The following is a 16777-nucleotide window of genomic DNA, read 5'->3' as shown; positions in this document are numbered from 1 at the left end:
ATGGATTTGAACCACATGTTGGGAATGCAGCACATCTGTGTGTTGCTATTTAGAACAGGGGCATGTCCACAGCAGGAACTGCATATAGCAAAGTCCAAATCCCAGGGAAAGGGTGAAATAATGCCAGTTCTCAGTTCCAATTCTGCCCACAATATAAAATAGGAGCAGTTTTTTGCTCTGTTCAAAAGAGAGCACACACACACACACACAGAAGCTTACCAGTTAGTATTCAGTCTTTGTTTAGTTCCCAAATAGCATTCTCACAACATACGTACCCCTTTAGTTATCATCCTTTTATATTCTTAAGAACATTGCTGAAGATCTTAATTTCTGCCCATACTTAATTTATTTAGCAGCATCTAACTGAAGCTGAGAATGCAAATTCTCAAACTACTAAAAAAAAGTATTTCACCACTCAACTTTTAATAAGATTGGAATATATCCTTACTTTGCAAATCAGCTTTCTAGGGTATGGATAATTTAAAATGCAAAAAAATCTACCATAAGCAAATGAAAATGTTTACACAAACAAGGTAGCCACTTTATATTTCCCCTGAAATAATTTAAGCTAGTGCTTCACAATATATCAGTTTTACTAGTTTTCTACTCTATTTTAGTACAGTACAAATCAACAAATTTGTCTTTTCTATTGTGCATAAAGAACAATATCCCATTTTAGATCAAACTGTTGCTAGTTAATGAGTAATATTAATAAATCATGCATTGCTGGAAAAGCCACTACTTCCTTAATTTGTTACTCTGGCACATTGCTGATTGAGAGATCTCTTAGAAAAGCTTCACAGCTGAAAGAAAAGTTTAATTTTCCAAATATAGCAATGCGTCACATACTGTTATCAAAGTATGACTTGTATGAACACATCTCCACAAATATCAAACAAATATATTTGGATGAGCATACATGCTGATAACATGAACAAACGGGACAAACACACACTTTTAAAGCCATGAAAGGGTGGAGAACAAGCAAACTTTCAGGATAGATGAAATAAAGGTTTCAGGTAGCTTTAAAGATCTATTATTAAACCATTTGATAAAGCTGTTAAGTTGCAGTTATATCGTTAAGTGAAAGAGGTGCTGAGGTTAGACCACAGACTCGCATGTGTCTGATGTTTTTGCTTGAAAGAACAGAATGCTACACAATGAACAGTGCGTGCAAAGGGAAAACTGCTACTGGAGCACAGTGAGGGATATGAGTGAGAAGTACAGACTCACTCTGTCTGCGCTGCGGTGGAACAGTCCGAGGGATGCCCTGGAATGAGCCCTGCCAGGGAGAGAAGGAAGGAGCAGAATACCCACCCTGTGCAGAGAAAGATGGGGGAGAAAGAATAATAAAAAAGAGAACGGAGAGGGGGCAAACAGCACCAAAAGCCACATTGTTCCTCTTACTAAGAACAAGTACTTTAAAATCTGAAATAATTCAAAAGATCAGCAAGGTTTGTAAAAGCTCGATTCTGGAAAATATTTGAAGGAAAAATTGGCTTTAGGTATTCGAAATGTATTTATTAAATGCAACACCAAGTCAATCAAGACAAGAATAGCCTTTTTATATACATTTTAAAATTGTTTCAGACTACCTGGTGGAAGTAAGTGGTTTGTTTATCAAATTCTAATTTATTATAAAGATCAGCGAAGACGTCCAAAGAACAGGGAAGGCTTTAAAAGTGTATGCCTTTCAAACCTGAAAAGATTATAGCAAGGAACTTGGGGTAGATTCTCTATTGCCTGCATACCTCAAGATCTTTGAAAGATGTTTTAATGGGACCCACACTTTACACCCGGGATGAGATGTTAAGCCTGACGTACACAAATAATTACAACTCACAAAATCCAATCAGCATAAACACAAGACAATACACTAATTAAAATGGCTTACTGAAATTGTAAAATTCTTAGAAGTCCTGGGTAAATAGAAATAGCTAGACTACCACCCAAAGGGCAGAATAGGTCCTAGGTGCACTCCCTCTCTCGGTCATCACATTTGTCCAACATCAGAACACCTGAAGAGGAGTGTTGGTAGATAGCTGAATTTGTGGGCAGGGTGATGTTGAGAAAGGACTTTAGCGTCAACATGAGCAACTCAAACTGGGTTTGAAAAATCAAATGGTGGTCAGTGAAGCTCTTTTGATACTGAAGGGAGATGTTTCTAATGAGATGCCCTGGTTAACAGTCTCATGGTACAGTGTCTATCTGTAGTATCCAAACCATCTTTTAAGGATAGCCCCATATATAATACATTCAGACTAACAAAAATGTTATCTGATCATGGATAATTGCAATCGAGTGCATGCTTGGGTTTTAGGTTTGTTTCAGGCTGTAAAAAGACATAGCTCCAAAAAAGCTTAAATAGTTTAAGAAGCGGTTAAAAATTATCCATGGCAATTGCCTTTCATTCCAGCCACTGCATAGAACAGTTGCCACGTGAAGGCCAGTTCATGCATCCCCTGGGCAGTAATCATCATGTGAATATCAATCTCCATTTTAATGTAGAAAAAGGGGTGCCTGGTTTGTTTGTCTCCATGCTAATAAATAGAGAAATGCCCTCTTGAGGATAGTGAAACCACGTCCTCTCAATTTGTTCTGCAGCAGGTGCACACATGCATGAAACCTGAGTAACTCGGTCTTTTAAAAATGCATTTGGCAGGCACAATAGGACTTGCTCTCAAATAATGTGCACAGGATTGCTACTTTAGAAAGAGTGGACAGATTTTGCTAAGTTGAAACATAGGGAATTGTAGTCATTATATTGTGGTGGGGGTTACACACACACTACATTTAAATCTGACTTACATAGTTAGCTAGATAGAGGGGAAATTTCAGATGAGACTAAATTCTTAAAACAGCTCTATAAACTGCATGTGTGGATTCTATATATTATGCTGAGCTCCAGAAAACAAAAGCTTGCAATACAAGTAGAACATTCAGCAACTTTGCTTGATGTTACATGAGATATTGGTGATACTTTTGATAACATACAATGAACGGTACAATGGTATGAAGAATAGACAAGATAGTATTGCAAAACAGTTATGTAAATATCCATTGGTTTGGTTGCCTATGTGAAGAATCAACTCTGAGCAACCTTTGAATAAGATTTCTTCCTTTTCTACAGGCTGCAGTAAATCTATAGTGGTTTGGTTGCACATCAGTAAACCATAGTTAAACATATGAAATAATAAAAGTTGCTTTTTTCCACTGGTGGACTGCAAAGTTGCTACGATCACTTCTTCCTTTGGCCGAACCCCTAGCACGTAACTTGCACTCTTCTAAATCAGCTATTATCAATGAAGGTTTTTCTTTAATAAATTACAGCAAAGAAGTACACAAATGGTGGCATTATAAAGCTGCTAGCATGCCTGCCCTCCCATCTCTCTCTCTCTCTCTCTCTCTCTCTCTCTCTCTCTCTCTCTCTCTCTCTCTCGTGTAATATTTATGTGAGAGATGAATTAACAGCTGTAATTCCTAAGGTAATGCTGTAACCTTATTGCAGAGGGGGTGTAAAAGGGAAGTTTAAAAATGGGCTTTGTTTCCCTCTGTCGTAAGCTGTGGAGCTGGCCTACCTATTTGTGGAAACAAAAAGCTGCTGCATTCTTTTTCTCCCCCCTTGACAACTAATGGGGGAGGAGAACTGAAAATTAACCATGGGCAGAGCCAGAAGTAGCACAACTCAGGGATAGGTTGCAGATTTTGATACATCACCATCGTGCCTGCCCTGAAAACTGCAGCAACAGAAGCTCTGTAGTCGATTTGGTAAAACACAAGCCCTTCCTTTTGAAGCAAGTGTCCGGTCTACCCCTATTAAAATGAAAGGGAAAGTGACACTACCACACACTTTGGACTAATTAGGGTCCATTTTATCCCTAGCAACTTCTCAAAATTGGGTAGGAAAAATAACTTCACATTTTGCCTATCATCATAAATTAATGCCCCCCCCCCGGTGTGTGTGTGTGTGTGTGTGCGTGTGCGGAGGAGGAGGTTATACACCACTTCAAGAATGGTTCTCCTATATTTAAAACAAATTATTACAGAACACTGCAAAATTCCATCAGACCACAAAAATCGATTTTACCGCAGGGGGTTAATTCTGTTCCAAGCCGATTTTTATCTTGAAAGAAAAGTTACTTAGTGCAAACTTACAACACTGAAATTTTATATGGGGGGGGGAGTAATTTCTGGATTCAGCTAGTGTTAAAATCTAAGCAAGGATTCAAATTCCTGGAATAGTCAGGTAAGCTTTCTGGTGATAGCTCTAAGTATGGGTCACTAAGGTAGCAAAGGAAGTGGCTCTGTGTAGCAGATGTGTGTAGTTAGTAAGATAAAGACAGAGTTGTGAGCTGAGTTTTGTGTGTGTAAGTTAGAAGCTGGAGGAAGAAGTATGCCTGATTTCTGCTCGTACCCAAGGCTGTGGCTATGGGTGAAGCAAGACTCTTCTAGGATGTTAGTGCAGTGTAAATAAATCATATATCATAAAGACACCGCAGTCTCTGCTGTTCCTCATTCTGAAGGAAACACAAACTTGGGTGCCTGGAAACCCTGGAATCTCACACTGCTCTGGGATTGAGGTGGCATGCAACAATATCTTGTTCTGGGTGGATGGGGGGAATATTAGGAGAAACATTCAACCCCTTTCATTATTTACTATGGGCCCAGTATTTCAGCTAGTCATTTTTTGTTATTGTTTCTGTTCTGCTATAGGAAAATGACAGTGGTTTCTAATAATACTTCTTGTTTTTGTTTTTATTATGCATTTTGTGTTTTGATGCTGTGAACCACCCTGAGATCTTTGGATGAAGGGCGTTATACAAATTTAAAAAATAAATAAATAAACAAAATTATTCAATATGGGGGTCTCAACAGGTCAACTAAAACATGCATATATGCATATATCTATCTGTATACTGAATTAGTTTTAAATGAAAATAATAAGAATAAAAATATAGAATATTATAGAATTTGTTGATGAATCAGTGAGGTTCATTTAAAATGTCCTTCAAAAATTATTCAAAGTAGATTAGAGTCAGAATGTCAAGAAGAGTCAAATCAGGAGTTTTGAGTTTATAGTTTTGCTTTAACCTAATCAAGTATGAATTCCAGTACATATTGCACTGTGCTAGTTTTATTTTCCTACAACAGGGGTCGGCAAGGTTTACCTCACCTGGGCCAGTTCACTCCAGCGGAGATCCCTCCATGGGCCGGATCATGAACACACTCGCGATTTCTGGCATCTGCGTCTGTGCAGACGTGATTTCTGGCATCTGCATCAACATGATTTCTGGCACCACGGAAGCAAGTCCCCGCGCCACACTGGTTTAGCGCTGTGCGTGGGGACTCGCCGAGTGGGCGACTCGGGGGCTGGTTAAACGACCCCTGTGGGCTGCTTGTGGCCCATGGGCCTTAGATTGCTGACCCCTGGCCTACAAATATACAAAACACGTCCAATCACTATGATCTGAGTATGGTTTTTTTGTTATTTGTTCTTCCAAATCATGTACTGAAAAATGTGAAAGATGTTTTTTCAGCAGAAAACCCTAAAGCTCACTTCTAGTCCACAACAAAGTGTCCACTAACAACTCTTAGAAATAGAATAGGAGAGGCTTCTGGGGCAGTTTCATAGAATAATTTACAACTAAAGACCATATAGTACTTCTCAAATCATGTCCTGGTTTGCATAGCATGTTAAACTACTATTTTCCCTACTACTGCCACTGCCACGAAACAAGTCAGAGTTTGGATTCTGATGACATCTGAACCGGGGCTTTTCATTTGTTTCACTGCAAACTGTAAACAATAAACAAAGAACAACCTTGGGATACTGCTTCTCTGTTTAAAGAGAAACAAGCCAAGGTTCAGGCATCACAACCCAGATGCTGGCTTGTTTCCTAGCAACATACCCACACTTAGCAACAGGACCTTTTCAGTAGTGTGCACTAGTACACTGCATGTTCACATTAAAATATGGGCTTGTTTTTAACCATGGTTTAATGTGCCATGAGAACTAGAGCAGTATAATGCCGTTTCAGGGCAATTCTTTTAGTGCTATTTTGCCTCTAGTTTACTAATAGTTGAGCAGGACAGAGCTACAGGCCTAATTACGTTACAGCCGGGTCCACTGGTCCATTTGTTCGTGTCTAGCCATATTATGAGGTCCACACAGATGCCTGTACCATTTGTGGCACACATTCTGCATACTAGCAACCCATAAACTACATACTGCACTGCTAGGAAACTCCATTAAAAATCAGTGATGTGTAGAGCATGTGACATCACAGAACACTTTGTTGCCATTTCAACAGTCAAAATATATTGCTACAGTTTGCACATAATTTTTTTCTTTACCTTAGAAAAGATGCTCAACCATCAATGTTGAATAAGATGCATAGAATTAGGAAATCCTCTCTTTCCTCCTCAGAAATATGAAAACACTAACCTCAAATTAGCTAAAAGGGGTAAGGACAAGTGAACCCCAATTTTTCTCATTCAAATCTAGAACTAGTGCGATTTCTGCTGGTGTCCAGCATTATTCTGAAATCCAAAAGATCACAATTTTCTTACAAGAGATATTTCATATTTTTGGTAAATGCTGCTGTGCATTATGAACGCTAATGGAGAATATGTTCTACTAGAATCCATCAAACTTGTAAAGAATTATATTGTCACCTACACCAATACTTCAGATTCCAAAATTGGAAACAGAAATAAACCCAGGACTAAAATTTGACAGTTATTAAAAAGACAAAGAGGTAACCTTGCCAGGAAAATATGTACTGGTAATAGATTCTCATGAGATTTGAAAATAGTGGGTTATAGCCAACTAAGTTATACTCACAGCAGACCCACTGAAACTAATTGACCTAAGTCACTAATGTCCATTCATTTCAATGGAACAATCCTGAATAGGACAAATATTGGATACACTCCAGTGAATTTAATCCATAAGAATTAAATATAGACTACAGAACCCATCTAAAATGATTTACTAAGATCCAAAATGGTTTTTCGATTCTGGAATGTCTGCAGCTCATATTAAACTTTAATATGAACTACATTAGCACTATATTGCATTTTGATGGCATTCCTAAAAATGATACTTAGGAATCAGGAAGGACTCAAATCTGAAATCCTACTTATCTGAAATCCTAAATTGCATTTTTAAGACTCAAATGGGAGTCAACACACACACAAAAATACACAAAGAACTGTATGTCTCCGTCACCTGATAAATAACTATGTATATACAATATAGCAAATTGCAAAACATCTTTAAAATTATATACAACAAAAAGAAGAAATTGAAAGAACCTAGGTAACATGGCAAGATGACGAAACCTAATGGATCTAAACCAGGAGCTATCTTACATAAACAACTAACTTTTGATCAACTACTCACAGCACTTTTCCTCCAGGAGGTCTGTGTGTATTTGTCAGCATATGTGCACGAAGGCTGTTCAGATATCTTGCTGTCTCTGTCGCAGACACACCTAACAGACTTTATGCATACGCAAAAGACAAATGATTTGATGGTTATTTATTACGCTTTTTAGTTACTTTACACAAACATTTCAAAATGTCTTACAGATAGTATAATACACAATATAACATTTAGCAAATGAATTAAACAAAATATGAGGCAGTAAGGCCATAAAACGATCCCTCCGTACTCTCATGAGTTTTACCACCGCAAAACAGGAGCCACAAACTGCTGCTAAGAAAGAAGAAAAGGATGGATACAGAGGTCCAAAGGCTGATCCACATAATAGACATTAGAAATACTTAATTCAAGTGTATACTGAACAGTGTGTAAACTGTACACAAACAGCAGTGCAAAATATAGAGTTGTAACCCATCAAGTTATTCCATTAGTTCAAGGGCTTCCACCTGCAGAACAGGACTTCCTCTCCCCATGCACTCCCCGCAAACCCCCCAGATCTCCTCCAGAAAGTTGGGGAGAAACCCATAACTGATGGGGGGGTAGTAGCAAGGACAGGAAATGGAAGTCCCGTCCCATTGTGCAGGTGGAAGTCTTGCACTAAACAGAACAAGGTCATGGGTTACAACCCAGTGTCTCCCAGAAAGGAACCTTGACTCATATATATCCTGATGCTTTTATACACTTAAATTTATCACAGTTATCTGCAATTAACATGAAATATTTCCAAATCATTCACAACAACTTCAATTGTTTGGAGAGTTTTTCATTTTTATTTTTAAATACCTGCTTCCATAATAGTTCCCCTGAATGTGTTAATATTGTAATTTAGGCTTTACATTATAAGAAACATCATCTGCTGCTCTTTAAAGTATAGTTAGATTACTCATGCCAAATCTTATCACTTGATACAAATTGCTAAATGCAGCTGCATTAAGAGTAAAATAAATTGACAGTGTGATATGTTAAAATGAAGAATGGTGCGGTTTGAACTCCTGTTATTTCAGAATTCTGTGCTCTAAAGTTAACATACACAGCACATGGCCATAATATGTAAGAACACTAAGGTATCATACTCCTGATCCAGGAATTCCTGTGACTGCTTCAATTTACATAAGCAGCTCCTATAAAAGGATTTCCCACTGACTTAAATATTGAAGTTAGTCCCACGCAAGTGAACAAGAAGTGCTGTCACATTGCTTTATAGAAATTATGGTAGATATCACATTCTCTGCAGAGTATACTGTATAATATACTCACAAGCCGATGCTCTAGTTGTTTGATTGTTTCATCCTTTTTCTTTAAATCTTCTTTAAGCTGTGTGATCTCATTCAGCAAATCATCAGTCTGCCAAACAAAAAGTGGAGATCTTAATGGTTTCCATGAAGTAGATAAACATAATTCTTATCTGTCCAGGGGGTCGGGGAAGAGAGAAAGTAAAATCTTTGTCTAGGAGCAAATTGCTTTTTAAAGTTTAGGCTCTGCATTATTTTCATTACCAAATGTTGAGAACCGAAAATGGGGGGGGGGGTGATGGAAAAAAAACTGCAAATATTGGTCAGGTTCTGGTATCATAGTTAACAGTGGCGTAGAATGGGGGGCTGAGGAGGGCCATCACCCCAGGCAGTTTTTTGGGGGGTGCATCACGGCGCTCTGCCGCATGGTGTGCTGTTGTGTCCTCAGCTGCCCTCCAGCTGTAGAGTGCAGTGAGAAGGATTCAACAGCATATGACACCCTTCCTGTGAGCCCACTGCCACTCACAAAAGCAGCACTGGGCTTGCAGGGGCCAGGGTGATGCCTGTTGCTTTGCAACAGCTTGCGGTGCCCCATAAGTGTGCCCTGCTTTACAGCAGTGGGCAGGGGTCACTCTGGCAACATTCCCCACCCCACAGCATGTCCTGAACGTACCCTGGTGTATGCACGCCCTGGACACAGGTGGTGAATGCTCCACCACTGGTAGTTAAGCTATGGTTTGAAAGTTCTGGACAATTAAATGGACAACTAACTATAGCTTACTTGGGGGCAACAGACCACTGGGTGATATCAAACTACATCAAACCTCCTGAAATAAATAGACTTAATCTGATTTCCCTGAATCTACTCCAACATTATGTCTGAAGTTAAGATCCTCCCTTAAGTTTGGTTTGTTTGCAATCCTGCCCAAACCTCTTACCAAATACATGTGGCAACAGCAGCTGGAAAACAAAACCTGCTCCCTAGGCCAAGTGTTTCTTAGTGGTGCTTTTCCTGAAACTGTCTTCTCACCTCATTCTGCCTAGCAACACGGTTCTTTGCTTGCCCAGTTTTTCCACCACAATTCTTATCTCTCAAAACAGTCTGCAGAGTTTGCAGCTGCTTTGCAAAGAAAGAAAAAATTAAAGGAACTCCTCTACTTGTCATACCTACTAAGGGTAAACAAGATAATTCTTTAAATAAATAAATAGTGCTGACCTACACACTTGATGCTTTTTCATTAGCTCCTTCATTCAAAAGGGTCAACTCTGAAATAAGCACAGTTGGTTTACCTTATAAACTGGTTCAGGCTCCTGCAGTTCTGGGCTTGAAGGAAGTGAAAATGTGATGTTGTGGAGTGACACATTGTCATCATTCTGCAAGAAGAGAAAGGTTTCCATTTATTTGAGCACCTAAATCCTATAGTATTTGAATGATAACTACTACTAATTCCTGGATTATTCCTGACATTTTGAACTGACCTTGGGAGATCTGGTAGTTTCCAAATGGTTCCATCTTATCAGAGTTTTATTTCAAACACAGATTTCCAAAACTAGATAGTGAGATCTGCTAATAAATTGTATGCACTGATTTTACTTTTCATTTTAGTTTCTCAGCACTAAGAATCTATCAGGTTCCTGAAATTGTCAAACAATTTCTGGTATCCATGTTCAAAGAAACTTTCCCCCCTAGCAGTATTCAACATGTTAAATACTAGCTTTATTATGAAATTGCTTAGAGAGAGAGAGAGATGAAAGAAAGTGTTTCTTAATGCCTAGACCACACAATGATTTATTCAAGAATTATAAGGGCTGGAACTTAATTTGTTACTTCTAGTTTGTTTGCTGAATAATTATAAAAAGGTCACATAGCTGTGGGGTGTTATACCATTCCACTTCACTAAAACTTTTTTGGTTCAGGGATTTACAGGAATCTTGCATCCTAGAAGGCTACTGAACTACAGAAAAGTGAAGCTTGCATTTAAACTATTTCCTACGTGTAACCAGGCACTTTGGTTATATTAGTGCAACAGATTCGGTAAGATTGAGCTTGTAAATTTGTGTTTTGCCTGCACCACTAAAAGGGGAGGGGGGTTCCTCCATTCAAAACATTTCCACCACAAGTGATGTTCACTTCATGAAGTGTTCTACTGTACACTATTTACAGTGCACCAATTGGTATATATATAAAAAATGAATGTTTAAAAAAGGTGTTTGGGGATAGGGCTTGTATCTGCACCTTCTCCTCAGCTTGCTAGTTTTCTATATACAGGAAGACATTCAATCATGTGAGCATCCCCCACCTGCAGTTTGAAGTGGTATAGTCCAGAGGCAGGATTAGGGCCTAGTTCTCACTGGAGTGCAACAGCAAACTGAATATCACTATTTCCAGCCAGGATCCACACATAATAGGTTGTTACACTATATCCCTAGCTTGATAGGACACATACAGTGTAGCACCTTTGTGCGTACAAAAAAGACCAGGTTACATATGGTTACTTTTTTTAAAAAGCCCCCCTTGAAATATTCCGAGTATTTGAAAACAACCTTTTTTTCCAATTTTACTTTCCGTCTACATGGCATATATTGAATTCTTCTTATACTTCCCAGACTAGCTGAAAGATACATAATCACCATAGACTACTTAGTTGTTTTTAAGAACTAAGAATGTTGGGCTTCTTCTGTTTAAAGGGATCTCATCACTAGTGACATCATAACTGTAATAAGCGAACTGCCTCTACAAAGCCAGCACTGTACTGATATGTTAGAAAATGGAAGATTTCAATTAATCATATATTTTACCAATGTACCATAATTTGTACTAGCAGCACACATTAGACTTGGGGGCACAATGATATGATGTTTTATTTCACTTTCTCCGAGATAAAGCAGTTTGAGGAGCAGGTACTGAAAACTGTTCCGTCACTACATAGTGCTCTTAGACACAGCTGTAATTGAGAGGGAAAGATGCGCAGGAGGAAGCCTTCAAAATGCTGTGCTTTATATTTTTGTTCCAGAAAGGCTCTCCCAGCTGGATAAATGGGTCCATTTGTTGGGGTTTTAGTATTGTTTTAAATGTATCTGTTGTTTTTGTGTTTTTAATGATCTTACATGTAAATGGCCTTGAGACAGTGGTTTACCAGGTGAGTAACAGATCAACTGTAATAAATAATAATAATAATAATAATAATAATAATAATAATAATAATATAGCAGAATGGCACTTAAGAGCAGTGCTTTACATACACAAGCACCCTGGGAAGCACAGCTCCTAAAGGAAGGAGCGTTCCGCCTTTCCATCCAGGCTGCTCTGTAGCTAACAGCAGTACTCTACTTGCCAGAGGACCTGACTAGAGGGAGGGCAGCTAGAGTGCCCATTACTGGGTAGGGTTTCTTGAAGCTGAAGTCCTTTCGTACTTAGAAAAGTCAGGTACGTTATTCACAGGTACAAAAATAGAAAGGCTCAGCCAAGACAGTTATGCACAGGAAAAAGGGATGACGTTTACGGTTATTGTTTTCGCAAAGTAACTTCAGAAGCAGGCCTCCCTCTCTCTAGCGAGGCTTAGACTAGACATTGGCAAATCCAGTCCAGAACAATTAGGTTAACACTCAATTTAACTTACACATTTTCAGTTCTTTGACTAAAGCTTTGTATGATCCTATCAATAAAGCTATGTATGCAAGACTCTCTAACAATCACACCTTTTTCTTTTTCGAATTATTATGCAGAAGAAAAACAATCCACACGCATGTGAATTAACACCATAGAAATATGAGCACTACAAATCTGGCTGAGAAGTGTTAGAACATTCACAACCATTATTTCATCTAAAGCAGGTGTAGGGAACCCTTGGCCCTCCAGATGTATAACTCCCATCAGCTCCAGAAAACATAGGCAATAGCCAGGGATGATGAGGGTCACAGTTCAGCAACATCTGGAAGCCCAAAAAACCCCTGTACACAGGTTTATTTCCTCCCCATGACAGAACCACATCACACATTCGGCAAAACATGTACTTCTGCTCCCCCTTGCATGAAGGGGAACTTATGAAGTGACCTTCAGTGACATAGGGCATTCTAACAGATTTTGCTTCACTTCCATGGATTTGAGCACAATTACATCACAAACAGTGTTTGAAACTCCTATTGTTCTAGGCTCATTGGCAACAGGGAATTTCATTAGCACAAGCAGTTTCTGAGCACTGGGCACAGTACTGCGCTTAAGATTTCAGGTTAAAACTGCAGAGTAGAAGAAAAGGAGGACCTTTTCTGCCTCCCCACTTCCAGCTACTCTCTGAAGACTGGAAATGAGACCCTCTTAAGAATATTAGGGGGGTGGGCAGGGGAAGGACTAGACTATGTGAAAAATGAACATATTGTTTTAGCTGCATTTTCAGCTATGTATTCTTGTTATAAAAAGAGTGTGCCTAGACATTCTGTTGTTGCGCCCATAACCTAGGTTTAAGGTGCCATTTAGCTCCTAGCTTTCATTTTTCAGTTTCTAACACTGATCACAAATGAAGCAATTTAATTCAAATGAAATACGATTGCTCGCTATTTTTTAAAAAACAACAACAACACCAAGCCACCCTAGTCTTTTACTTGATAATAAAGACTAGAATCAAAGGAGGGTTAGGTCAGTTGGTATGGTGGCACACACTTATTAGCATCAAGTACCATAACACAAACAAGTGACAAGTGTCCCTTCAATTCCCATGTTAAAAACTTGCTAACCTGATTAAATATTCTTTTCAATTTTAATAACTGAGTTTTCACAGATGTGCAGTCTTGAACCATATGCCGAAGGGTCATTTCATCCAGCATCACAGTGTTTGCCGGCAAACTTCTCAGAGGTGGGTACAAGCTTGGTGCTCCATATCCTTCAAGGTGACCGACAGGAGGAGAGTCAAAATAGTTGCAGCTCCTGAAAAGTGTTTTAGAAATGTTTTAATAGACAATCTTCTGATGTACTTCAGTAAGAGAAACATTCTGAAATCTTTAATACCAATCAAATATTACTACAGCTATCACTCCATCCTTAAATCAATCAATTATACATAGGGCTCAAACAGTCTTGAAGAAAAAAGGATACCTTTGTTTTTCGACAGCATATGTACAGTATATGCATGAAAAGGAAGCCTTTTCTACAATATAAACTGTAGACTATAAGCACTAAGTACTTTCAGTCAGCTTTAACCAAATGATTTCTGTTATCTCCTTAAACACCCTTTGCCAAAGAAATTGTACATATTTACATCCCCACCACATGTGAACTTAATTCTGTTTCCTCGCATCCCCTCCAACATAACACCAAATAATCCTTGTTTATTTGATTTAATCTGACTGGTGTTAAATTAAATACCATCTCCAAACTAATTTATAATCATTTTCTTTTATTATATATAGTTTTAACAACAACAAAAAGAGTGAAAAGTAAGGGCCTTACCTGTTCAGATCGTTTCTACTATGGGAAAAATGGTCAGTATGACCAAGATGATAATGGTCTTGGGCATTCCATCGTTGTGGTGTCCTTTTCCACAACCCCTCCTTCTGCTGTCGAATATTTCTTTCTGGCCGCTCATAACGATTCATATTTTCACAATCCACTACATAGATAATAGAAACTATTTCAATATTCATCTAAATGGAAATATGATCACCCAGAAATGCAAAGTGGCTGCCAGATATAACTCATTACTGATTTACAATGATGTACAGAAATAAGTACAGGAACTGATGTACAACAAATTTGTGTTATCAACTGCTACTGCTGCTAACTTGGTGCTTTTAATTATTTGTATAAAACTGTGATGAGACTTTAATTACTGTTGTTCATCAGTTCAACAGCAAAAGGCAGGATACATATGTTTTAAATAATTGCATCCACAAGGTCACATTACTACTTCAGTTAAGAAACTTATTGCTTCAATCACAAAGGACAAGAAGTAATCAAAACTTAAACTGATGCTGACAGAATTCAGCAGTATTTTTTGTTGTAAAGAGTAATTCCCTTGCCATCAGTATCCTAAGATTTAAGAGCAACCTTTAAAAGCAACAGAAACAGCATTTCATTTTATGGCAAGATAAATATATGAATATTTAAACAGAAAGCTTTTTTAAATACAAAAAAGTTTTAACATATACATTCTATCACATAATGAAAATGAGATTTCAGAGATCTCTCAGTTTGCATGAGCAACAACAACAACAGATTAGTCAGTGAAAGCTGTGACTGGCAGCTACTTACAAGCTATTAAAAGCCAAGTAAAAAATAATAATGGAAAATACTGCCAGGAAGGAAAAGTTTCAAGAAACCCTTTAGGCTTTTTACTTACCCAGACACTTTCTCTTCACATTGTCAGGCCTCGGCTACGAGAAGCTTTTCATAAAACTGAGCAGTCTTATTCTACTGCCTACTCAGACATAGTTTTGCATAAGACCGTGGTAAACAGGCCTTCCTTCCTGCTCATTCCCTGCTTGCGTATTGTTGGGAAATGAGCCCAATTTGACCCTGTGATTTAGAACTACCGCCTTGCTCACTGAGAACATACTTGCTGCACTAGAACCGTTGCTATAAATAGAGTGCAAGTTCCCTCACAGACTCCAAAATGTAACAAGTAAAATACAGCCCTATGAACTATTCTAACAAACTTATTTAATAAACTTTTTATGAGGAATCTAACAAGTATAAAGTAAGGTGCATTAAAACATTCAACACAATCGTATATTAAAAGCTATTCTTCAACAGATATTAGAACTCCATCTACATGTAACAGCTTTCACAACTTAATCCTAAAAAAGCCAAAAGTATTTGTATAAAATACTTGTACACTCTGGCTGAGCTTTTACACAAAAAAGTATGTGATTATTTAAAAATCTCTTATATAGAATGCAATACAAAACACATCAAGAATTCTCCTTAAAAGTACTTTGAAAGCTGAAAGCCATGACACTAAGTAAAATTAGTGCTCACAAACTGTTTGAAAAAGGTTTTAAGGAAATGCTGTTTTCAGAACAGGATCCTTTAGAAGCTGTATTACAGTAGTAGGAGCAGCAATTTCCCCTGAATAAAGACATGAAGCTGAACACAGGGCTCAGTGTTGCTGATGGTACCTCTGTGGATGTTTCCCAAGTTCAGGAAATGACAGTCATAGTTGGCAAGGAAAGAGAGATGGGCAACCAAAGTAGCCCGGGTAAGGGAAGTTGCAATAAAGCATTTAAACATATTCAAATTATTTCACTAACCATTATCACAGGGTGCGTCTTCAGGTAAGTCAACATCGAGCATAAGATCATCATCTTCAAGATCGCATGAATCAAGATTATTCAAAATATCCTACAAGAAAATAAAAAATACCTGCTACAAGATGTGCACATTTGTGTCTGTCTCTCCAGTTTAAACTATGTGCCTTTTGAAATAAACATTTCATTGACTCTCCAGCTGTCTCACACATCAGAACACCAATGTGAAATTACCATGCTCCAAGCCAAGGCGTGTCATCTTTTCAAGCTCCTGGAAGTACCAGGAGAACTAGCTTCCCTTCCCTTTCTTATAATGCACTAGTTTTATGGTGCTGAATTTTCCACATAAAAAATAGACAGGTTTAGAAACCAAGGCTAGAAAGGTATTAGACCTGCCTGCCTGAACAGCTGCAATGCTAGTCATGCAGAGGAACAGAAGAATCATTCCAATGGCTACAGCAGATCCATCTACAGATGTAAATTGCCAGATGCAGAGGGAAGGGGAAACTTCAGGGATAGCTAGGCCAGCTAGAACTTGTGGACAAAATTAGGATCCCTACAAGGTGGAGGTTTCCCCTGCCTGCTCTACATAATTTAGTTTTGAAAGTGATTTTTAAATATAGTTACTGAGTAAACTTATAATTTTATCAATCTTAATAAGTCTATTACGTTAGAAAAATATTAGCTGAAAATTACTCTGTCGTTAAAAACAGCACAAATATATGTCAAAAGAAACCGAGAGTCCCTGTATCTCAGTAAATACCTTGCAGTAAAAAAAACAACAACCCTAACTTAATTCTGATATTTAGCTGCCTCATCTCATTAAAATTAAGAAATTGAAACAACATGGGAAACAAAA

At 38.1% G+C, this 16777-nt stretch overlaps 1 protein-coding gene across 6 annotated transcripts in view; it reads right to left on the bottom strand.

The window, feature by feature from the left end:
* The window catches only part of CCSER2 (coiled-coil serine rich protein 2), a 51914-nt gene that overhangs the window by 15038 nt on the left and 20099 nt on the right, over positions 1 to 16777 (bottom strand). For 3 of the 6 annotated variants that reach the window (XM_081913545.1, XM_081913547.1, XM_081913546.1), the window contains exons 4-10: positions 15922 to 16012; positions 14123 to 14282; positions 13411 to 13600; positions 9970 to 10053; positions 8705 to 8791; positions 7406 to 7504; positions 1234 to 1318 (exon numbers count right to left, since the gene is read on the bottom strand). In XM_081913545.1, the coding sequence (XP_081769671.1) occupies positions 1234 to 1318; positions 7406 to 7504; positions 8705 to 8791; positions 9970 to 10053; positions 13411 to 13600; positions 14123 to 14282; positions 15922 to 16012 (796 nt within the window). The remainder of the gene's footprint in view (positions 1 to 1233; positions 1319 to 7405; positions 7505 to 8704; positions 8792 to 9969; positions 10054 to 13410; positions 13601 to 14122; positions 14283 to 15921; positions 16013 to 16777) is intronic. The other 3 variants (XM_081913543.1, XM_081913544.1, XM_081913542.1) reach the window with 1 other exon arrangement.

This window comes from Podarcis melisellensis, assembly GCF_964234715.1.
Source record: "Podarcis melisellensis genome assembly, chromosome: 5".
NCBI lineage: Eukaryota > Metazoa > Chordata > Lepidosauria > Squamata > Lacertidae > Podarcis > Podarcis melisellensis.
This window is presented reverse-complemented; position numbering and strand designations above follow the sequence as displayed.